The sequence below is a fragment of the Nomascus leucogenys genome, chromosome 12 (assembly GCF_006542625.1).
Source record: "Nomascus leucogenys isolate Asia chromosome 12, Asia_NLE_v1, whole genome shotgun sequence".
Lineage (NCBI taxonomy): Eukaryota > Metazoa > Chordata > Mammalia > Primates > Hylobatidae > Nomascus > Nomascus leucogenys.
Window position 1 is genome coordinate 60,894,112 of NC_044392.1, and position 24,583 is coordinate 60,918,694.

General features: G+C 40.4%; 1 protein-coding gene across 1 annotated transcript in view; it reads left to right on the plus strand.

The window, feature by feature from the left end:
* The window catches only part of TSPAN2 (tetraspanin 2), a 43,545-nt gene extending 22,580 nt beyond the window's left edge, over positions 1 to 20,965 (plus strand). The window contains exons 3-8 of the mRNA XM_003268026.4: positions 4,781 to 4,878; positions 6,472 to 6,546; positions 8,032 to 8,130; positions 9,404 to 9,475; positions 15,490 to 15,573; positions 18,402 to 20,965. Coding sequence (XP_003268074.2) covers positions 4,781 to 4,878; positions 6,472 to 6,546; positions 8,032 to 8,130; positions 9,404 to 9,475; positions 15,490 to 15,573; positions 18,402 to 18,467 — 494 coding nt within the window. The 3' untranslated portion in view covers positions 18,468 to 20,965. The remainder of the gene's footprint in view (positions 1 to 4,780; positions 4,879 to 6,471; positions 6,547 to 8,031; positions 8,131 to 9,403; positions 9,476 to 15,489; positions 15,574 to 18,401) is intronic.
* The last annotated feature ends 3,618 nt before the right edge of the window (positions 20,966 to 24,583 follow it).

Sequence of the window (24,583 nt, forward strand, 5' to 3'; positions counted from 1 at the left end):
CCCTAATCTGAAAATCCAAAATCCAAAATTCCCCCACATCCAAAAGCTTTTGAGCACTATCCTGACTCTGAAAGGAAATGCTCATTGGATAATTTCAGATTTTGGATTTTCGGATTAGGAATGCTCGACCAGTGTAATGCAAACATTCCAAAATGTGAAAACATCCTAAATCTGAAACACTTGCCCTTCCCAAAAACTAAGTTGTATTCAATATTCTAGATATTTGCATTATTATATGCATTCAGGGGATACTGGAAGGGAGAGTGAAGGGACATAAATGTAGGGACATAAAAAATTTTAGATAAAAAAAATGGTAATTAGCAGACTATGTAAAACCATCTGCTGCTAGAAAGCCATTAAAATTGATGACCACATCCAGTCCCTAAAAGGGGGGAACGATTTTTAAACGAGTTTATCCCAGTAGGCCGTTAGGAGGCTCTCTCTCATTTTTATGTTACCTAAAATGATGTTTCTAGCTTAAAAGAAGACTCTGAAACCTAAGAAAAGAGTGATGGAATTGCCTGGGAACATGTTCCAGATCTTACCGCAGCTAGAATGACTATTATCAAAGGGAGAAAGAATAACAAATGCTGGCGAGGATCTGGAGAAAGGGGAAGTCTCGTACACTATTGGTAGGAATATAAAGTAGTACAGCCACTATGGAGAACAGTATGGCAGTTCCTCAAAAAATAAATACAGAGCTATCATCCAGCATTCCCACCGCTGGGTATATATCCAAAAGAAAGGAAATCAGTAAATTAAAGAGACATCTGCACTCCCATGTTTATTGCAGCACTTTTCACAATAGCCCACACATGGAGTCAACCTAAGTGTCCATCAGCAGATGGATGGATGAAGAAAATGTGGTACATATACACGATGGAGTATTACTCAGCCATACAAAGAATGAAAGCCATAAAAAGAATGAAATCCTGTCATTTGTAGCAGCATGGATGGAACTAGAGGCCATTATGTTAAGTGAAACAAGCCAAGCACAGGAAGAACAGATATCACATGATGTCACTCACGTGGGAACTGAAGAAGAGGATCTCATGGAGGCCAAGGGTAGACTGATGGTTACTGGAGGCTGCAGAGTGTAGGGGGGTGGGGAGATAAAGAGAAGCTGCTTGATGGGTACAAAAATACAGTTAAATAGAAGGAAGAAATTCTTGTATTCTATAGAGCAGTAGGGAAATTATATTTAACAATAATTTTTATATATTTCAAAGTAGCTAGATGAGAAGAATTGTAACTTCCCAATACAAAGATAAATGTTTGAGGTGATGGATATCTCAGTGACACTGATTTGATCCTTACAGATTGTATACATGCATTGAAATAGCATATGTACCCCCAAAATATGTGCAACTATTATATATCACTAAGATATTAATACATAATTTTAAATACTTTTTAATTTTTAAAAAAGAAGGTGTCCCAGGGAAAGTACTTGTGGTAGCATGTCACAGAGATCACTGGCGTCCCAAAGCCCAGCTATTCATGATGAAAATGTAATTTCAAAGTGTTTTCTGTTTTTCAAATCAAAGGCAACAGGACTCGGAAAGCACGAGGGATTTGGGAAGTAGGTCGTACGTTTGTCACACCTGCTCCTGTGGGAAGGAGAAGGCTCTACAGTAACCATCTTGGAATTAAAAATGTGGCTGTAAATTAATTAATTACATTCAGCAGCTATTTTTTGAGGGACAGACCATAAGAAGGATAAAGTATCCTTGGAAGCCACAGGTGGCCTTATGGCATGCAGAGTATTAGAGCCAGATTTGGAACTGGATCCAGCACGCCCAGGGAACCTTTCCTCTTGTAGAATTTCTTCTGCTTTTCCCTTCAGCTCCAGCAAGCAATGTTCATTTGGAGCTGGGCTGAGTCACAGGCCCACACATACAAAACAGAAGCTGGCTGAGAAGAGGCCTCAAAGTTGAAGCTGCTAGGGCAGCTTCAGGTTGTTTTTGCCATGAGCTCTGGGATTCTGATAGCCTAAGAATGAAATAGTGCTCCAATAAGCACATTTTCCTGAAAAGCTCATTATTTCAGAAGGATAAGTATTGTTGCCTGAGGGAGCAGACAGTTTCATTTACAGTGGGGAGCAACTCTGGCCTCCTCAAACCTCTATGCCCCTGTCCAGTGAGCCTCCCACCTCCTCAGGAGCCTCCCTCTTTCTTATATGCCAGGGTTTCTTGGGGTGTGAAGCAACCATCCTCATGTGCTTGGCTTTGGAGAGCCCAGCTATGTAGTTGCTTTGTGGATGTTTGCTGAGACCTGTTTCCAGCCTATATCTCTAAGCAAAGATGGGTGATGACAGCCAGCCAGCCTGGAACTGATTTGATTTTCTCTGTCTTATCTACTCATCCAACGCACACTGACTGAGAATTCTGCCTTGTACAGGGTATGTTCTAGAGAGGATGAATAAGGTTTGTCAACTTGAAATCTATAATGAGAGACTAATGTGAGAACCTGCAAAAGCACAAAATGGAAAAGAGCAGGGCACAGTCAGATCATGGTGAATGCCCAGGTGGCTGGAGCATAGGATGGATAAGGATTTGGGGGGAAACTTGTCTGTAGGCTGTGACTTCATGATAGATCTGCAAACGGCATCATGTAGCAATTGTGGCAGTAGCAATGGGAGGCAATGGGCATGTTCTGCAGCAAGGTGGTTCACCAGGAGACATTCCATGAAGGAACTGAATATGGTGTTGTTGCTGCCACCCTGCATCCAGCTTGCTTCTGTGGGGTGGTCAAATAGAAATGTGGGATGGGAATTGGGGCTGCAGGCCAGGGCAACCTGCCTGCAGCCAGCCATCTTGCCTCTCAGACCTCCATTTGTAAAACAAAAATAATAGTCCTTGCTTACCTAACCAGGTTGTTTTGAGAAGCCAATAAGATGATGGAAGTGAGAGCTTTGAAAACATTGCAACACAGTGAATGACTTTTTTTTTTTTTCTTTTTCAACTTTCATTTTAGAATCAGGGGGTATATGGGCAGGTTTGTTAGAAAGGTATATTGAGCGATGCCGAGATTGGGGGTATGACTGAACCTGTCACCCAGGTAATGAATATAGTACCCAATAGTTAGTTTTTCAACCCCTGAGCCCCTCTAATAGTCCCCAGTATCTATCATTCCCATCTTTATGTCCATGTGTACCCAATATTTAGCTCCTACTGATAAGTGAGAACATGCGGTGTTTGATGTTCTGTTCCTGTAATAGTTTGCTTAGGTTAATGGCCTCCAGCTGCATTCATGTTGCTGCAAAGGGCATGATTTTGTTCTTTTTATGCCTGCATAGTATTCCATGGTGTACACGTACCGCATTTTCTTTATCCTATCTACCATTGATGGGCACCTGGGTTGATTCCATACCTTTGCTGTTGTGAATAGTGCTGCAGTGAACATGTACCCTTTTGGTAGAATGATTTATTTTCCTTTAGGTATTTACCCAGCAATGGGATTGCTGGATCGAGTGGTAGTTCAACTCAGTTGTTTGAATCATCTCCAAACTGCCCTCCGCAGTGGCTGTACTGATTTACATTCGCAACAGTGTATGAAGTGTCCCCTTTACTCCTACCCTTGCCAACATCTGTTATTTTTGACTTTTTAACAAAAGCCATTCTGACTGGTATGAGATGGTATCTCATTGTGGTTTTGATTTGCATTTCTCTGATGATTAGAGATGACTAGTATTATTTCATATTTGTTGCTCACTTGCATGTCTTCTTTGGAGAATTGTCTGTTTATGTCTTTTGCCCACTTTTTAATGGAGTTATTTGCCTTTTGCTTGTTGATTTGTTTAAGTTCCTTACAGATTCTGGATATTAGACCTTTGGTGAAAGACATTTTTAAGAACAATAAAGTGTTTAGGCAGTGGGGCCAACAACACTATTATTTTTAATATGATATCATTTCTCACATTACCACATCCATTCCCTCATGAAATTATTCTTTTAGAGAAAAGGGAAAGGGAGGAGGTGGTAGAGCTGGAACAGCAGGAAATAAATACCCACCTCGGGACTGCAGAGCAACAAGGCCTCAGGGCCCTGAAAAGAACGCTGAGGCCAGATCCGGGTGGGGCAGGAAGCAGAGCAGCCTCGCCTGTGGCTCCTACTAGGTCTGTAAACTGCCAGATCTGCCCACAAACCACCATCAGCAACCCAGAGGAGCCCCAGGAAGCACCCTGAATGCCAGGCCCAGGGGTTCCCCACAGAGGCAGGGCACCAGCCCTCACCCTCCCTATTAATGAGAGTGGTTTCCAGGTGACTCATATGAGTAAAATGCAAAAAATGAAATAGAGACCATTAACATGATTCCAAGTAAGACAAGTGCCAGGTCCCATATTGTATTCTAACTTATCTCAGGATCACAGAAGGAAATACAAAAAGGCTTGGCTTAGTTCTCTCAGAACCAGAACATTTCTGCCCTTTTCTTTCTCTGTAAGAACTGTACCTGGGGCTTGCCTAAGTAGTAAATGAAATCCCCACCTGAATGATGGCTGCCTCCATCACTAGAGATACAGGACAGAGTTGGAGTGTTGGGCAGGCTTTTGAGGCTCATGGCTATTTTTCTCCCGGCTCTGCCAAACACCAGCTCTATGACCTTAAGCAAATCGCTTTATCTTTTGGGGCCCAGTTCCTCCGTGTCAAACATGACAGTAAGAATAGCACCTCCTTGTGGTACTATTAGAATGCTCTGCAGTGCCCAGAGTCTTAAGCCTAGTTGATCGTGGAGGCACTCGGTTGGCTCTCAATGGTTTCCTCTGACCTCTTCCCCACAGGGCTCTATGTTCTGGTTGGAGCCGGGGCCCTGATGATGGCCGTGGGATTCTTCGGGTGCTGTGGAGCCATGCGGGAGTCGCAATGTGTGCTTGGATCAGTAAGTGGGGCGTGGTGGTAAATGGTGGGGTGGGGGTGAGGGAGCAGCCTGCATCTGAAGGGAGTCAGTGCCTCTGGCCCCTGGCTCCAGCTCCTACGTGGACTCTCTGAGCCCTTGGCACACACTTTTCCTCCCTCAGTCTTGGTTTCTCCATCTCTTACATATGAATAATATTACCTAGGGCCGGGTGCCGTGACTCACACCTGTAATCCCAGCACTTTGGGAGGCTGAGGCAAGAGGATCTCTGGAGCCCAGGAGTTCAAGACTAGCTTGGGCAACACAGGAGACCTAGTCTCTACCGGGTGTGATGGCACACACCTGTGGTCCCAGCTACGCAAGAGGCTGAGGCGGGAGGATCACTTAAGAACCAGGAGTTGGGAGGCTGCAGTGAGCCATGACTGTACCACTGCACTCCAACCTGGGAGACAGAGCAAAACCTTGTCTTGAAAAAAGAAAAAAGAAAAAAAATATTATCTTTGTTCCTGCCTCATATGGGAAGTATGAAAAGAAATGAGGTCATTGGTGTAAAGATGTTTTGGGAGTAAAAGTACTTAGTAATTGTAAGGAAGGACTATGATTGTTCTTTAAAAAAAATATTTCACAGTGGGCGAGGCAGCTGAAAGGTTTCTATAGCCAGGGAAATGCTGTTATCTGCAAGGGAAACATTTATGTTTGAGATCAATAACAACCAAAATCCCTCTTGTGGCTTATTTTAACAAGCAACCTCTGTTTAAAAAAAATATCAAATAGTTTCAATTAACTGCTATACATTCAATGTCAGTGTAGCCTGAGAGAAACAGAAAAGAAGAAGAGGGGCAGAAGGAGAGAAAGTGTTGATATTTCTCCACGGGGAGTCAGAAACAGCAGTTTTATTAGGCAGCCTCTCATCTCTCATTAGTCATTATGATCTTTGGATTTTTAACTCTGGCCGTAGCCTCTGATCTCTTGCTATGTGAAATGTCTAACTTATTTCTTTGCTATTCATTCCTTCTCTTTCTCCTACTGCTGAGCACATTTCTGTCTTGTTTATCACTGAACTTAGTTTGATCAGAGCAAATCCATAGACCAGAACAGAAATCCATCCAGAAGGACACCCCCTCAACTCATCTCCTCAAAGAAGCCTTTCCAGACCACAGAGTCTCAAGTCACCCCCTTCCCCATGCCCAGGCTGCATCAGTGATTCTCCCTCTCCTGACCTTATTTTATATCTTTCTAGGTCTTTTGTGTTCATCAAGTATTTACTGAGCACGTAGGTGCCAGGTGGTGTTCTAGGTGGTGGGATTTTTACATCACTACCTGAACTTATTCACTTTTTAACTTCTTTACACAGTTATCATATATTCCCCTGTCCAATCCAAGGTCCGTGATAGCAGAGACATTTGGATATTATCTTGTTCACCACTGAATACTCAGCACCAAGGACAGTACCTGGTGCAGAATAAATGCCCAATAAACAATTGCTGAATGAATGAATGAATGAATGAATGAACCACATGAAAGCGATTTAGCCATTACAGAAGGAAACTAAGGTGCAAAATATATAAATTGAAAAGGTATTGAATTAATGAAATTAGTATTTTCTCCCCTCTACAGTTTTTTACCTGCCTCCTGGTGATATTTGCTGCTGAAGTAACCACTGGAGTATTTGCTTTTATAGGCAAGGGGGTAGTAAGTAAAATTACTTATAATGTTTTTCTATGATGGTTAAAAGTGTTAGAATATTGATACCCACAATATTGTTAAGAAACCAAATAATCCCCATTATTATAGTTTAAACAGAACTTTTTAACTTAGAAGTGGTGTGCAGAACTAAGCATATACATATATGAGTGTGCAGGCATATATACATGCTCACATTTTTCTGGGGAGATAGTTCATATCTTCCATTAGACTTATGAAGTGGTCTATAATAAAACCAAAAAAAAAAAGTATCTCTAGTTTAAGATTCTTCCCCATTGTGAAATGGGGTAAGAGTTAGAGTACAGACTTGAGAAAGAATCTGGATTCTCATCCCCTGTCAGACTGCCATTTGTCCTTAAGGATTGGCCTGGATGGGTCCATTTCATTCTCAAAGAGCAGGGCCTGCCCTGCTGTGGGCTAGTGAAGCCAGTTTATATTTGCTGCCCAAATCTAGGTGTCCAGAATAGCTTATCAGGAGGACACACAGAGGAAGTAGCGTTTCTTCCTCTGTAAAACACACTGTGGGATAGAAGAGAATGGAATGGAAAAGGAGAAAGAATGGAAACTTAAGTTTGCTGTATTTCACATTAACTCCTGTGTCATTAATATTATGTTTCTGAACTTATTTTAGACTATAAAACAGTAAACATGTAGCATAGTAAATGTCACCTCCTTTTGAATTTTTCTAAAGTAACTGGCTGTGTTCATAGGTTAGTTTAAATTCAGCTACATACAGAAGTAGACTGGGATCTTAGGACCTGTTGAGATATCTGTGGATTTGAAATCACAAGTTTTTATACTAGAAAAAGCATTCTGTAAGCTTTATATGATATTTGAATGTAGAAAGTTTTCCTTGGTGATGAATATCTTTTAAGTCATGTCATAAAAAGATTTGAATGCTTTTAACCAATGGGGTAACAGGAATGTACAAGTCCGGATCCTAGCTATGCATCCGAATCACCTGGGTGGAGCCCAGGAATCTGGGGCCCAGTTGATGCTGAAGCCCAGTTGGGTTTGGGAACTGTCAGAAATCTTTCTAGTCCATGAAAACTGTTCTGGTTAGTCTGTCCTTCCATCCTCAAAAGCATCTTAGAAACGCCAGAAACTATAATCTTCTCCATATGTTGCAGAATTATCCTAAAATACCTATGGAAAGGCAGTATTTTTTTTTTTATTTCAACAGGTTTTGTGGGGAACAGGTGGTGTTTGGTTACATGACTAAGTTCTCTAGTGGGGATTTCTGAGATTTTGGTGCACCCATCACCCGAGCAGTGTACACTGTACCCAATGTGCAGTCTTTTATCCCTCACCTCACTCCTACCCTTTCCCCCGAGTCCCCAAAGTCCATTGTATCATTCTTATGAGAAAGGCAGTATTTTTGAAAGGTGTGGAAGAGGGGATTTTCCTTGATGAAAGGAGAATGTTTGAAACTTCCCACCCAGAAGTCCCTCATTTTTCCTCGTATTTCTTCAGGCTATCCGACATGTTCAGACCATGTATGAAGAGGCTTACAATGATTACCTTAAAGACAGGGGAAAAGGCAATGGGACACTCATCACCTTCCACTCAACAGTGAGTAACTTCACTTCTTCCTTAAAATCACAGCTTCTAAAGATTATATGTGAGCCAGGTTCTCACCAATCACCAGAATTAAAAATAAAAATAAATTCAGTGAAGCCAAGTAGCACCACCTATTTTAGCCTTTTCGAGGGCCAGAGTTTGCATTATGTGTGGAACCCTAGAAGGGAAAGATGTCTATCACACAGAGTTCACAAGAGAGACAGAAGAGCATGAACCCAAAAGACACATGCCCCAAAGAGACAAAAGAGCACAAACAAGGTTACGGAGAAAGGAGCCCAAATAAATAGCAGGCTCTGTCAGAGGGTAGCATTGTGGTGTAACAGAAACAAGTGTGACCTTTAAGTCAGAAAAGCTAATTTCTAGCTGCAGCTCTGCCACTTAACAGCCTTGTGACCTTGAGCAAGTTACTTGGCCTCCCTGATACCCACGCAGCTCCCTCATTTGTAGAATGAAGGGTCACAGGAGATGGCTACACTCCCTTCTGGAACATTCAGTGGGACTGTGCTGTCCGTGGAGTGCTCAGAGCTACATGCAGTTAATCACGGAAGGCTTACAGAGGAGATGGGCCAGGCCAGAGTTATTCTGATTTTTTAGACACTGTGATATGAAGAAGTAGCTGTGAATTCCTGGGCCAGGTGTTTTCAGCTACCTAGTTCTTGTCTAGGACAAGTATGTCTTGGAAAGTGGCCACCATTTATACATTTATACAGTTTCACCTCAGCTGCCCCCAGGACCTGAAGCAGCACACAGGTTCTTTTGTCTTAAAGGGCCAGCTAGCCCAAGGCAGGACACCTGTTTGCTGGCCAATCTTCACATCTGGTCTTTTGGACCCTGGAATTTCCTGCAGCCACGTCTCCCCTCTTTCCCAGACTATTCCCAGCTAATGAGTCCTTCTGCAGCTCATAAAACTTGAGCTCCTCAGCAGGTTAAATGACTCCCAGTCTGAAAGAAGGAATCTAAAGCCCCAACCCCTTTCTAAAAAGTAGCAATTTACACAGACACTGTCAATTAGCTTCTTGCCTTGTTTGGGTTGCCTTGAGTCTTCCCATCATTAACTCAGATGGCTTTAGCAAAGTCATTTTCTTGGTTTGCCAGCATGATTATGTGATTCTTCGCTCTCCTTCCAGAAATAGCAGTCTGGGTTGCAGTGACTGGGCCTCGGAGCTGCTTTGCCGCCTCGGCACCCCAGTCCTTAGCAGGGTGCCCAGACTTGTAGCTGCTACTCCTCCCGCCTGGTCCTGAAGTCTCTTTTCTGACTCTCTAGTTTCAGTGTTGTGGAAAAGAAAGCTCCGAACAGGTCCAACCTACATGCCCAAAGGAGCTCCTAGGACACAAGGTAAGCTTCGACCAAGGTTCCTACCCTACCTGTAGTACAAGATGGTTTTGCCTTCAGAGTAGGGCCAGGGGCTCAGTTCCTACCTCAGGGATTCTGGGAGGCCCTCTCCCAGTGACTTCTGTGGCTTGGCCTTATTCCATGTGAAATAAGTGAAGCAATGCGGAGTCACAGTCCCCTGTGCCCTGGGGAAAGATGGTACGCCAACTTCTGGTAGTGATGCCACCTGCTTATGGTATTAATTAAGGACACCAGGACTGAAGTTTGTGCCCAAGAATGTTACCCCACACCTCTCTGTGGGAGTCACAGCACTGATAAATGCATCCTTTATTCAGTGCTGTGTGTCAGACGCTATGCCAGTTTCTGGGAACTCTGAGATGAAAAAGACATGGTCCCTGTGCTCAGCAGCCTCACAGACTTAGTCAAGGGCAATAGTGCGGTGTAAGAAGTCTGAACAGGGTGCCCTAAAGCAGTAGATTTAGGAAAGATTCATAGAGGAGTGGGTCCCCAAGCTGAGTTCTAACAAAGGAAGATCATTCCAGGCCCAGGAAGCACCAGGAACACAGACACGGCTGCGTGAAAAACTCCAGGACTGCAGGAGAAGAGGGAGCCCACAGAGAGAACTGAGCAATGTGTTGAGAGAAGCAGGCAAAAGCAGGATTTTACACCTGGAAGTTTGAGGAAGCCATTGATTTTAGCAGAGAATGAGCAAAATCCGCTTTGAGTTGTAGAAAGTATTTTCAGGCCACTGGGGTATGAAGGGTAGGATAGATTTGGAGAGTAATGGAGGAAGACCACTTAGGTGGCACTTGTGGTCACCCTGATAAGAGAGGATGAGCGGCCACAGCAAGTCACAAACAGTAGGGATGGAAAGGACGTGACAGTTGAAGAGACATTCAGGAGGCAAAATCAACAGGCCTGGCTGACTTAGTGGGTATAAGTGGTGAGTGAGTGGAAGGAAGGGGGCTAAGATTTCCAGACTTCTGCTTGGGTGGCTGGGTGGATAGAGGCTCCACTCCCTGAATATAGGGAAAGGGGCAGATCCTGGAGACAGATGACAACTTTGGTTTTGGTCAAGTTTGTATTTTAGGTGCCTATCGACTTACAGGTAAGCTGAGATGAAGACACGGTGTGGGAAACTGAGCAGTTTGGCCTTAGCCGAAGCCCTCGGAGTGAACGAGAGCACCAGGGAGAGTGAACAGAACAAAGAAGGAGGAGGGGCTCCCTCATTTCAGGGGCAGGCTGAGGCCAAGAAGCCAGCACAAGAGACTGGGAAGGAGGAGTCAGAGTCTACCTGGGAAGCCAAGGTGGAGATGGTTCACCCATGAAGTCAAATGCTGGGAAAAGACAAGTAAATGAAGACCAAAAATAATTTGTTGGATTTGTTGGTTAGAATATCATTAATGACTTTTGCCATACAGTTTTAGCGAAGTAATTGGAGGAAAATGCAAGGTGGGAATGAGAGAGGGAACTATGAGACTTTGGAGACAATAATGTAGATGTTCTTAGACCCTCAGCTGTGAATGGGGTAGATGAGATTTTAGCTCCAGCTTGCATCTCGAATTGCCCATTGAACACTGGTTGGGTCCTTCTGAGTTGGATGAAATGAAAAAGACAGCACTGCCCTCAAAGTGCTCATGTCTGGCAGGGGAGACCCGCACAGGAGCCATGGACAGCACGTGGGCTGAGTTAAGGCTACACAGGACAGAGCGCAGCAGACGAACCTGGCATAGGATTCCAGGGTCTACAGGAGGCTTCCCTGATGCAAACAAAAAAGAGTGGGATATTTCAGGCAGAAACACAGAGCAAAGGCATGGAGGAGAGAAAAGGTAGCTGTCTTCAGGCGAGTGCCAGCAGCGGAAATGGCCGAAAGCCCAGGTTGCCTATGGGAGATGAGTGCTTCAGAAAGGAGGCACCCATACTCAAAGGGCCATGGACACTCTTGTGAGGCCAAAAGTCTAGCCTTCATGCTGCTAGCTTAGGAAGCCATTGAAGGTAGAATCTGGGATGGGATCTGCATTTTACCGAATTTGCTCTAGTGGCAGCATAGAGGATTGATGGAAAATGAATAGCGTTGAGCTGAGATACCCATTGGGAAGGCTGCTGTCCTTGTTGTTAGCAAGAGATATTAAAGAGGGCCCTTTAGAAAGTGACATCTACAGGAGTGGTGACCAGAGAAGAGAGGAGAATCCACTACTGGGTTTTTGGCTTCACCATCTACATAGATGATGGTGTCATTTACAGAGCTGAGGGAGAGAGGAAAAGGAGCCAGTTGTGGAGAAAAGAAAATGAGCTTTGTGTTTAACATGGTGATTTTGAGGAGCCAGTGGCACTTCCAAATGGAAATATCCAGTAGGCAGTTGGAAGATCTGGTTTGTGGCTCAGGAGAGATGTCTGAGTGTCAGTACTTGATGGGAAACTTAAAGCTATAAATACAGATTTGATCCATTAGACTTGGAAGAAAAGAAGGATGAGGATAGAGCCCTGGGGAACAATTTAAGGGTGGGCAAAAGAAGAGGTGCCAAAGAAGGAAACTGGGAGGGGTGGCCAGACACAAGTGAGGAGACACCATGGGAAGGGGAGGGAATGGTCAGCAGGCCCAGGTGCTGCTGTTGAGGGCAATTCAGTATTGATCAGCTGCCTACCTTATGTTCGGCACTGTTAATGCAAAGGGGAAGGAGCAAAAGTTCCTACTCACAAGGAGCTTGCATTGCAGTCTAATAGGAGGGATGAACATGGAGTCCATACAGTCCAGTGATTAGGAATGCATGGAATGTGCATCGTGCTCCGAAAGCACAGAGGGAAACGCACTTAGGAGAGGCCAGAGGCTGGGGGATGGGGAAGGCTGACTGGAGGTAATGATGTCTCAGCTAAATCTTCAAGAATGGAAAGTAATTATGCAAGCATTGGGCAGGAAGCGGGAGGGGGAGGCCTATCTGCAGAGAGACCAGTGTAAGCAACAACACAGAGGCAGAAATGCCGTGGTTTGTGTGGGGAACTGAAAGCCTAAGAAGGTCTACTAATAACTGCTGAAAAGCTGGCAGGATTTAGCATGTAAGGAACCAACTGCTGATGTGCTGTGAGGGATGGAGTGAGGACAGAGCCCAGGTTTCAGAGAGCGAGATGTGAGGAGAGAGAGCATCCTTTCAGGAAGTTTGGATTTGAGCCAAGGACACAAAAAGAAAGTTTACAAAAGCCAAAGTCCAAATTACCATTAAACATATAGAAAATATAGGAAATTAAAAGTAATATTTAAAATTAATAGCAAATTAAAATGAAGAGATGCTGTTGTTTAACCTATGAAATTGACCAAGTGTTTTTCCTTTCCCTTAATAAGAATACACAGTTTTGGTAAACGTGATGTGATGAGCATTTTCAGATAAATTAGTAAATAGTTTTAAAGGTCAGTATGACTATTAAGACTAGAGGATTAAGTATGTTTATGCCCTTCTATCCAGAAATTCCACTTCTCCGAGTTTATTCTAAGGAAAAAGAATCAGAAATGCAGACAGATGTTTTTGTGCAAACCATGTTCATTACATGTTATTCATAAGAACAAAACACTGGACAGACCCTTAATATGTGGCAATAGGGGATTGTTTAGATAAGTTGTAGTATATTCATATGATGAAATGTTTTACCACCATTAAGAATCATGATTTCACCTATAATCCTAGCACTTAGGGAGGCAGAGGCAGGCCGATTGCCTGAGCTCAGGAGTTCAAGACCACCCTGGGCAACATGGTGAAATCCCGTCTCTACTAAAAATACAAAAATTAGCCAGGCGTGGTGGCATGTGCCTGTAATCCCAGCTGCTCAGAAAGCTGAGGCAGGAGAATCACTTGAACCCAGGAGGCAGAGGTTGCAGTGAGCCGAGATCACGCCACTGCACTACAACCTGGGTGACAGAGCGAGACTCTGTCTCCAAATAATAATAATAATAATCATGATTTCAAAGAAATTTTTAGTGAAACAAGGCATTTTTAAAGTTGTAATATTAAGTTTAAAAAGCTCACTGTTGAATATAAAGAATGACCTAAGGATGTAGGTGTGTTTGTGTGTGTAAGTATCACCAACAAATTTATTACCTTTTGTGGTGAGAATACAGATGTTTCTTTTTAAAAAAAAAAAAAAAAATCTCTTCCAGATTTCTACAAGAAGCATGTATTCCTTTTGTGACTAAAGCCAATATACCTTTTGTACATTTGTTTTTTACAAAAAGAAGCTGACAATGAAGGGAAGGAGGGCCCAATGGCAGAACTAGAGGAGGACAGTCTAGAGTGTTGTTTTGTTTGTTTTGATTGAAGAACCTGAGCATGGTGATAGGATAAGTAGAAATGTCAGTGGATAAGGAGAGGCTTAATGTATAAGAAGGAAAAAAAGTAACTGGCAGTGCAGGCTTCCTGAGGAGCTGAGAGAAAGACCCAAAGCAGGATACGAAGTTAACTTTCTTTTATTATTATTTATTTATTTATTCATTTATTTATTTTGAGACAGAGTCTCACTCTGTTGCCCAGGCTAGAGTGTAGTGGCACGATCTCGGCTCACTGCAACCTCCGCCTCCCAGGTTCAAGTGATCCTCCTGCCTCAGCCCTGCTAGTAGCTGGGATTACAGGTAGGTGCCACCATGCCTGGCTAATTTTTTTATTTTTAGTAGAGACGGGTTTTCGCCATGTTGGCCAGGCTGGTCTCGATCTCCTGACCTCAGGTGATCCACCCACCTCGGCCTCCCAAAGTGCTGGGATTACAGGCGTGAGCCACCGCGCCCAGCCACGAGGTTAACTTTCAACAGAGAAGGGCACCTCTTTGGCTCTGATTAGAGAAAAAGGAGTCAGGAGTGTGCTTGCTACCTACAGCAATGCCTGGCACTGAAGGAAGGGAGCATCTAAGTGTATAGGAGAAGGAGAGGAAGAGTGAAAGAATTGCTATAGGTTGACTCTCATTTTTTCCACTAAGTAAGGGAGCCACTCTATAGAACAGTAGTTTTCAAACTTTTATCAGAATGCATTATAGGTATCTCTTGTGGATCTGTGTCCTTCTCTAAACTGTAAATTCCCAGAAAGCAGGAGAAACCATATCCTATTGTCTCTGCATCTACCACCCCTCTTCCCGTGACTAATGCAAGGTAGATGCTCAAGAAATGTTTGTTGAATGAATGAAGTGTGATAGGAAATACAAAGAGAGAAGTTGAGGGTTTTATATAGCTCAGATGGTATCAAAGGAACCAACCAGTGACAAGCGAACAGATCTGAACAACCTGAGGATACAGTTGGATTGAGAGCATCCTTTACTTAAGAGCACTCCAAATAGGAGTGTTTGAAGTTGGGGAAACTAATAATAGTTACAGGTGATCTCTATTTGGCTTTCTGTCTAAGTTTCCCCACATCCATGAAGGCCCTTTGAATCTATGCTGCACAGGTGTCTTATGGGCACAGATGAAAGGATAGGAACTCACCCAGCCCAGCCCAGCCACCACAGAAGAGAATGGTCCTCTAGCTCCCAAGACTTGGCTTTTCTAATTCTTGGATTTCCTTTGTTTAACTTGAACCTGTTAAGACTTTTTAGTTTCTTAATAGGTCATGCCTACCTTGCATAGTAAATTGGATCAAAGACATAGAAAGTATTTTAAACTGTAAATGACAATATGAAAACAAAGAGTTATTGTTTTAAGGGTATTTTACTTATTTGCTACAAGTAAGAAGTGGCTCCAAATTTTTAGATTCCTCAGAATCAGACAAATAGCTTCCTCCAGTTATATTTCAGGGCTCTGAAGAAGCCACTGGCCTAAACATGAAAATCTCACCCGAAGGAGAGGCTTCTATTTTTTTCCCCCAAACTGCATTTTTGCATTAAGCTTATTAAGATGATGTTATCAAAGATGAATTGTTGAAACATGAGTAGAAGCTGGCATGGATTAACTCTCACAGAATGAACTGTAGAGATGGAAAGGATTGGATCAGGGTAATGACTGACACATACAATCAGTTTTTATTCCTGACTTTTTTTCCTCAAAACAGAATTGCATCGATGAAATTGAGACCATAATCAGTGTTAAGCTCCAGCTCATTGGAATTGTCGGTATTGGAATTGCAGGTCTGACGGTGAGAAAGTTCTAGAACTTATCTTTTTTGCCCTCTAAAAAGCCTTGAAACTTTGCATCTTATTTCTCTTCAAGTGTGGTAGTATCTTAAGAGAGAATTCTCATAAAGAAAAAAGACCTTTGTTCACAATGTTTTATATGTTCTAAGGCCAAAGCTCATAAATATATTAATAGTTTGTCCTCTAAAATATAATAGAAATTTCAACTTTAACTCATTATGACCTTGAGTGTATCATTGCTATTAACTTCCCATTTTAAGGCTACCATCCATAACCTAGATAAATGATTTTCAGTTCTGGGTCTCTTTCTACTGTTACAAATTCAATGCAACATATCAGGTTAATCTCTCTCACCTATGATTTGAAGAGACAGCAGAGCATAGCGATTAGTAGGGCAAGCTGTGGCATCACATGGCTTGGATTTAACTCTAGGCTCCACCATTTGCAAGCTCTGAGATCATAGGAAAGTTTCTTAATTTCTCTATACCTCAATTTCCTCATCTGTTAATATATAAACCTTATAAGATTGCCATGAAAATTAAATGGGATGCTACATATAAAGTAGTATTACAAATTAATACAGATAAAGTGTCTGGGACATACAGCACTCAACAAATGCCAGCTCTCTGCATAATCTACCAGGCAAAGGCAGTGGCATAGAAGGTATTAAGCGTAGTGCATCCAGACCACCACCAGGTGGCTCTGTACTTCTAAAGTACAAAAGAAGAGTGTGTGGAAAGAATGGATAGCATCGGACAGGTATGGCAGGAGTTGCGGGAGATGGTAATGGAGAGAGTATTGGGTCTACAACGTTGAGATCTTTGTATGCCCCTTTGAAACGGTGGGCTTCATCCTTAAGGAAAGGGGAGACACCAAGAGTTGGAAGAACCTGTGGTAGAGGATAGAGGAAAGGTTGGAGGGAGGCAAGATTGGATTTGGGAGGCGGGTTAAAGGATGATTTCCATTGTCCAGGAGTTGGATGATAATAGCTAATGCTAAGATGGCACTTAGTCTCTAGCCCTCTATGTAGATTAATTCATGGCCTAAACTAAGGCAAGGGCTGTGGGAATTGTGAGGAAATCAATGAATTTGCAGTTATCAGGGGACACACAAGCGCCTTCCCCTTTTCTGTATTTAGAGCACAGAGGGGTGGGGAAGTGGCTGGAAATACTCTGCTGAAGCCCTCCAAATCAAGGGACGTCTCTCAGGTCCTCCCCACCTGCTCTGCGGATAGCCTGGCTGCAGTTCTGCAGCTCCCCAAAGGACAGTCCTGAGGCAGGTCTGAGCGTGTGCTACATAATGGAGAGTTTCACAATCTCAGCAAATGAGCAGCCTAGAAGCATTCACCCCTGACTCGTGTCAGCAGTAGGCTGAGACTGAAGGATTCTCACCGAAACCAGGATGGGTAGGGATTACATCCAACCTTATGGCAATGGTAAAGGGGAAATGCCCATAGTAAGCCTATCTTGAGTCGGCACCCCCGGCTTTCTTCGTTAGTTCTTTTCTCTGTAAAGTGAGTTGCACAATGTAATCAGTTAACTAAATGTCCATTGGGTGTCGCCTGTGCTACACACTGATACTGAGTCCTGTCATCCAGAAGCTTGAAATCCTGTTCCTGGCCATGCCCTTACCTGCTTCTGCCCCTCCCTTTTCAAAACAACTGATCATTCATATCTTATTGAATTTAGCACTTACAGGTCCTAGTCTGATTTAGGATGGAATTGAGGAGAGAACCAGAAAGTCATAGTACCCATTTTTTAAAATAAACATTGACAGTAGTTTATAGAATGGTGCCCACAGATAGGGTTCCATGGGCTGTACAAAATTGTAGGGGAAATAATTGCGGACAAGAAGAATCTTTGGCATTCTTCTATTCAAACCGTGGAAGTGGATATTGATTTTGCTCAAGTATTTAACTTCTCAGAGAACTATCCAAAAGGTAAAAGTCAATAATACCATAGTATATACCCTTTAGTTTATGCTTTGCTAAAACTATTGAATTTAACAGTGAAGCATTGTTCGCCCTAAAAAATGGACCGAAAATGAAGTGATGCTCCACTTTTTTTTTTTTTTCTTGTTTTGTGAGACAGGGGCTCTGTCACCAGGGAGTGAAGTGGTGTGATCACAGCTCACTGCAGCCTCGACCTCCTGGGCTCAAGCCATCCTCCCGCCTCAGCTTGCCAAGCACCTGGGACTGCAGGGACACACCATTATGCTCAGCTAATTTTTGTATTTTTTGTACTGACAGGGTTTCACCATGTTTCCCAGGCTGGTCTAGAACTCCTGAGCTCAAGCGATCCTCCCACCACAGCCTCCCAAAGTGCTGGGATTGCAGGCATGAGCCACTGCACCCAGCTGATACTCCATTTTTTGATATATGGACACTGTTGTAAAAAATCAGAGCTTTTCCAGCAATAGAAAATTGTTTAGACCACAAGCATATCTAAACAACAAGTGGTTATGGACATAATTTTCAAAATAAACATATTAAAGAGATCTGGGATTAACCTGAAATATAAAATTCCAAAGCCAGTATTGTATCTGTCTTTCATAAGTATTCAGAACGGTTCTCTGATTGTGAAGCAGGGTAGGTTCTTTTAAAGCAGAGCCTTGTTACCTGTTAACAATAATAATACACATTTAAACAGTTAATCTAGAATTATTTACCCCATAGCCAACCTTAAGTAACATACTAAAATGTCATTTGTGACTGGTAATTATTGGTTATAATTATTTGTTAACTTGAGTTAGATACCCAGGAAGTCTGCTGAACTTTTTGCCAATCGGTACCCATTTCAAAGTCACTGATGAGTGTTTCCTTCTGTTTCAGATCTTTGGCATGATATTCAGCATGGTCCTCTGCTGTGCGATACGAAACTCACGAGACGTGATATGAAGCTACTTCTACATGAAAATTGCAATCTAAAGCTTTCATACCAAATGTCACAGGAGCTGTCTCCCAGCTCATTTTTAATACTGAAGTGACATTAGGATCTAAAATAATTTGCTGTCAATTGTACATTTGCATGAGTACATATGTTTGGCTCATTACTGGTTTACCCCTTGAGTGAATGCCTGTTTATGATGACTGAGAGCATATTCATGTGTGATCTCAGTGTTCCTGGAATATGCTTTATACATAATGAAATCTGTTTGCTGGGAATTCCTGATTCTTGTTATATAAGAGGAACAACCTATTTCACTCCCAGAAAAAAAAAGATCAAAGAGCTTTCAGAAACTTTGAGAACTTGGCTATTTAGAAAAAGTGATAATGGGTCAGTTTCTCAGAGTGTAGCCATTGAAAATTAGATGCAGAGAATTCAGAGATTTCTTCTTAATGGAAGCAATAAGCTGTAAGAATTGAGAGATCACAGTGGAATGTTAAAACTGACTGTATCTAAATTGGGTGTAAGGGTTTCCTGGGTTTTTTTTATATACATGCTCTCCCCAGAATACAGTAAACCACAGTTTTAGAACTAAACACATCTGTAAAAGTAAATATAGCATGGAAAATCTAATTTGAATAAGTCATGCTTTCCTAGAATTTAAAAATAAAAAAGTCTTCCTCTGGAAAGAGAAGTCACACAGACAATCACGTGCCCTATAAAAGTGAGTGTTTATAGGACTAAAAAACTTTTAACAACTTTTTAAGGAAATATTTTTGTTCTTATACAAAAACATGTAAATATTGCTTTATTACTTTCATTTTCTGACCCTGCTGTAAACTACTGCAATCCTCACATCCTCAAAGGGACTTTTATCTCAAACTTGTCTGTTTCTCCAAATATAAGGAAAAAAGACTAAAGCAAGAGATCTGGCAATTGAAAATTGTGGGAAAGAGAATTTTTATGGGCACTGTATCTATGAAATACCTCATAACTTACGTTTACATGTTTTCCTAACTTTTTGTATTTTTCTTGTATATCCACCTAGAGAATTCTTCATAGATTAAGAACTACAGTTTTCACCACTTGACATAAGTAAAACAAAGTCCTTCGTAATTTAACCATTAGCATCTTTGGCCAAACCAAAATAAAGAAAAGCATCTTCTCCTAGTTGTGTGTGGGCAACAGAAACAAGTTAAGGAAACAAAAATACTTATATATACACAGAACAAAAATAATGTTCTTTTTATGCAAATCCCCTGTGAAAATAAAATTTGCAATTTTTTTTGGTCTTAATGCTTCATTTTAAGTTAGTGAACCCACATTTAGGATTTACATTGGCAAATTTTTCAGTAATTTTTGACGTGTTACATTTAGTAAACCATAGATTTTTTAAAAACTACATTTTATAAGGCCACACATCAGTGAAAATACGGAAGGCTTTGGAAACCCCCAGGTGAACTTCTATACATGGGAAAACACAAGTCTTTGAGTGTGCACTAAAAGTGTCACACTCCCAAAAAACTCACAAAACATTTTGCTAAAAAGATATAACTGCTTCAAATAGTCTCTCTCCCATGGAGAACCACATTTCTCTTTCTGCCATACTTGCTACTGCTACTGATTTTGGAGGAAACTTTTCTAGAAGAACAAAGGTCATATTTGAGGCAAGCTAAAAACTTAATTATACATGGCTACTTTACTGTGTCTATAGCTAAAGAAAAATTGTTTTACAAAAATTACTTCATGAAATATAGTTTGTACCCCAGTAGTTGAGAAATGTGACCTTTTAGGCAAAGAACAGGCAGTCCATCTCTCTTAGCTTTAGTTTATCTCTCTGCGTGAAGACAGGAAACAGGCCCAAGTGCATACTCGGGTTCTTTCCAACTCAGAATCATCTCTGATTCCACAAAAGTGAGTTTAGTTTCCTATCTGAATTAACAACTTTAAAGGAGACTACAATAGTTAAAAGTGGAAGAATAGAAAGAAATAAATTTAAAAAGAAATTAATTAAAGTAGAAAAGAAGGGTTCTGTTCCATGTATGATTAATGTGCCCCTTTTGGGGATAAGCTTTCCAAAATATGTGTATGGGTAAATTAGAGAATTCCACCACTAAGCAACAATAGATTTTATATGTGTGTGTGGATATATATACACACACACACAGAAAGATGAATATATATATATATATATAGCTGCATAAATAGACACACATATAGTATATATAGATATATAATACTATATATCTTGAATCTACAAATATCTGTATACATATATAATTTGAATATATACATGTATGTATATACAGATGTGTGTGTATATATATATATGTATATATATATATACATACACATATACATAAATTTTCAGTTATTTCTGTTCCCCTGAACTAATTTGAGATTAGACCCAAACATGCTTTTAAATGTCTCATGCCAAGGCACCAAATTAAAACTTCTTAATATTGAAATATTTTAAGTGATTTCATATTAAATTTTCTATATACTGAAATTGCTTGTTTGATTTATGTTAAAGTCCTATTATATCTTTCTACAAACCTTCACGCAACTTATCTAAATGTCTAACTACCAATCAAATAATATGATTTAAAAAAAACAGAGTGGTAACCCTTCTATAATTTACTATTGGTAGTTGACTTAAAAGCAACACCCTAAGGACTCTTACTGCATGTACAGTCATCTCTCAGTATTCATAGGAGAATGGTTCCAGGACCCCCTGTGGATACCAAAATCCACAGATATCCAAGTCCCTTGTATAAAATTGTGTAGTATTTGCATATAACCTATGCATATCCTCTCATACACTTTATTTTTTTAATTTTTACTTTTTTATTTTTACATAATAGTTGTACATACTTATGGGATATATGTGATATTTTGATATTAGCATACAATGTGTAATAATCACATCAGGGTAATTGGGATATCTATTACCTGAAACATTTATCATTTCTTTGTGTTGGGAACATTGCAGCTCTTCTAGGCCTTTTAAAATATATAATAAATTGTTGTTAACTATAGTCACCTTATTGTGCTACCAAATATTAGAACTTATTCATTTTATCTAACTGTATTTTTGTACCCAGTAATCAACCCCTTTTCATCCCTCCCTGCCTGCTACCCTTTCCAGCCTCTGGTAATCACCATTGTATTGACTACCTCCATGAGATCAATTTTTATAGCTCCCACATACGACTGAGAACATGATTTATCTTGATGATATTTGTCTTTCTGTGCCTGGCTTATCTCACTTAATATCCTCCAATTCTGTCCATGTTGCTGCAATTGACAGGATTTTATTCATTATTCAGCCATTGTCATGGCTGAATAATATTTCATCGTGTATATATAGCACATTTTCTTTATCCATCTGTTGATGGACACTTGGGTTAATTCTGTATCTTGGCTATTGTGAATAGTGCTGCAATAAATATGAACATGCAGACATCTCTTTGATATACTGATTTTCTTTCTTTTGGATATATACCCAGCAGTAGGATTACTGAGTCATATGGTAGTTTTCTGAGGAACCTCCAAACTGTTTCGCATAGTGGCTGTTGATTGTTTCCTTTGTTGTGCAGAAACTTTTTAGCTTGATGTAATCCTATTTGTCAATTTTTACTTTGGTTGCCTGTGCTTTTGAGGTTTTATCCCAAAAATATTTGCCCACACCAGTCTCCTGAAGCATTTTCCCAGTGTTTTCTTCTAGTAGTTTCATAGTTTCAGGTCTTACATTTAAGTCTTTAATACATTTGAATTTTGTGTAGGGTGAGAAATAGGGGTCTGGTCTCATTCTTCTGCATGTAGATAACCAGTTTTCTCAGCACTATTTGTTGAAGAGACTGTTCTTTCCCCAGTGTAAGTTCTTGGTGACTTTGTCAAAAGTGAGTTAGCTGTAAATGCATAGATTTATTTCTGGGTTCTCTATTCTGTTTCATTGGTCTATGTGTTTGTTTTTATGCCAATACCATTCTGTTTTGGTTACTATAGCTTTGCGGTATATTTTGAAGATAGTGTGATGCCTCCAGCTTTTATTCTTTTTGCCGAGGATTGCTTTGACTATTCAGGGGTTTTTGAGTGTGTGGATCCATGTGAATTTTTTTTTCTATTTTTGTGAAAAAATGTCATTGGTATTTCGATAAGGATTGCATTGAATCTGTGGAACACTTTGGGTAATATGGTCATTTTAACAATATCAAGTATTCCAACCCATGAACATGGAATATTTTTCCATTTTTTTCTGTCCTCTTCAATTTATTTCATTAACATTTCATAGCTTTCATTATAGAGACCTTTCACTTCTTTGGTTAAATTTATTCCTGAATTTTTTTGTAGTTATTGTAAATGGGATTGCTTTCTTGATTTCTTTTTCAGATTGTTCACTGCTGGCATATAAAAATACTACTTTTTTTAATTTTGATTTTATATTCTGCAACTTTACTGAATTCATTTATCAGTTCTAACAATTTTTTTGGTGGAATCTTTAGATTTTTCTAAATATAAAACATGTCTTCTGCAAACAAGGATGATTTGACTTCCTTCTTTCCAATTTGGATGCCCTTTTTTTCTCTCAATGAATTGCTCTGGATTGAACTTCCAGTTCTATGTTGAATAGAAATGGTGAAAGTGGGCATTGTTGTCTTTTTCCACATCTTTTAATTTTTGGCCAGGTGCGGTGGCTAACGCTGGTAATCCCAGCACTTCGGGAGACCGAGGCAGGTGGATCACGAGGTCAGGAATTTGAGACCACCCTGGCCAATATGGTGAAACCCTGTCTCTACTAAAAATACAAAAATTAGCTGGACATGGTGGCACATGCCTGTAATCCCAGCTACTTGGGAGGTTGAGGCATGAGAATTGCGTGAGCCTGGGAGGCAGAGGTTGCAGTGAGCCGAGATCACACCATTGCACTCCAGCTTGGGCGACAGAGTAAGACCCTGTCTCAAAGGAAAAAAAAAAAAGAACGGCTTTTAATTTTTTATTTTTCCGTGTTCGATATGATGTTAAGTGTGGGTTTATCTTATATGGCTTTTAATGTTTTGAGTTATGCTCCTTCTATCACCAGTTTGTTGAGAGTTTTTATTATGAAGGATACTGAATTTTATCGAATGCCTTTTCAGTATCTATTCAAATGTTCATATGGTTTTTGTCCTTATTACTATTAATGTTTATTGATTTGTGTATGTTGAACCATCCTTGTATCCCTGAGATGAATCCCAGTTAATTGATCATGGTGAATGATCTTCTTAATGTGTTTTTGAATTCTGTTTGCTAGTATTTTGTTGAGTATTTTTGCATCTATGTTCATCGGGAATATTGGTCTGTCATTTTCTTTGTAGTTGTATTTTTGTTTGGTATGGCTATCAGGGTAATGCTGGACTCATTGAATTAGCTCTTCAATTTTGGAGAATAGTTTTAGTAGAATTGGTGTTCTTTAAATATTTGATAAAATTTGGCAGCGAAGCCATCAGGTCTTGGGCTTTTCTTTGATGGGTGACTTTTATTACTGCTTTTACCTTATTACTTGTTATTAATCTGCTCAGGTTTTCTACTTCTTCATGGTTCAATCATGGTAAATTGTATGTATTTAGAAATTTATTCATTTTTTCTAGGTTTTTCAATTTATTGGCATATAGTTCAAAAGTCTCTAATGATCTTTTGTATTACTGTGGTATCAGTTTTAATGTCTCCTTTTTTGTCTCTTATTTACTTAGATCTTTCTTTTTTCCTAATTAGTCTAGCTAAAAGTTTGTCATTTTTTTGTCTTTTAAAAAATCTCATTTTTCATTGTTGCTCTTTTGCATTGTTTTTTAGTGTCCATTTTATCTCTACTCTGGTTTTTATTATTTCTTTTCTTTTACTAATCTGGGATTTGGTTTGTTCTTGCTTTTCTAGTTCTTTAAGGTACATCGTTAGTTTGTCTATTTGAAGTCTTTCTACTTTTTTGATATAGGCATTTATTACTATAAACTTCCTTCTTAATACTACTTTTGCTGTACTCCATTGGTTTGGTATGCTGCATTTCTGTTTTCATTTGTTTCAAGAATTTTTAAAATATTTTTAATTTCTTCATTGACCCATTGGTCATTGAGGAGCATGTTGTTTAATT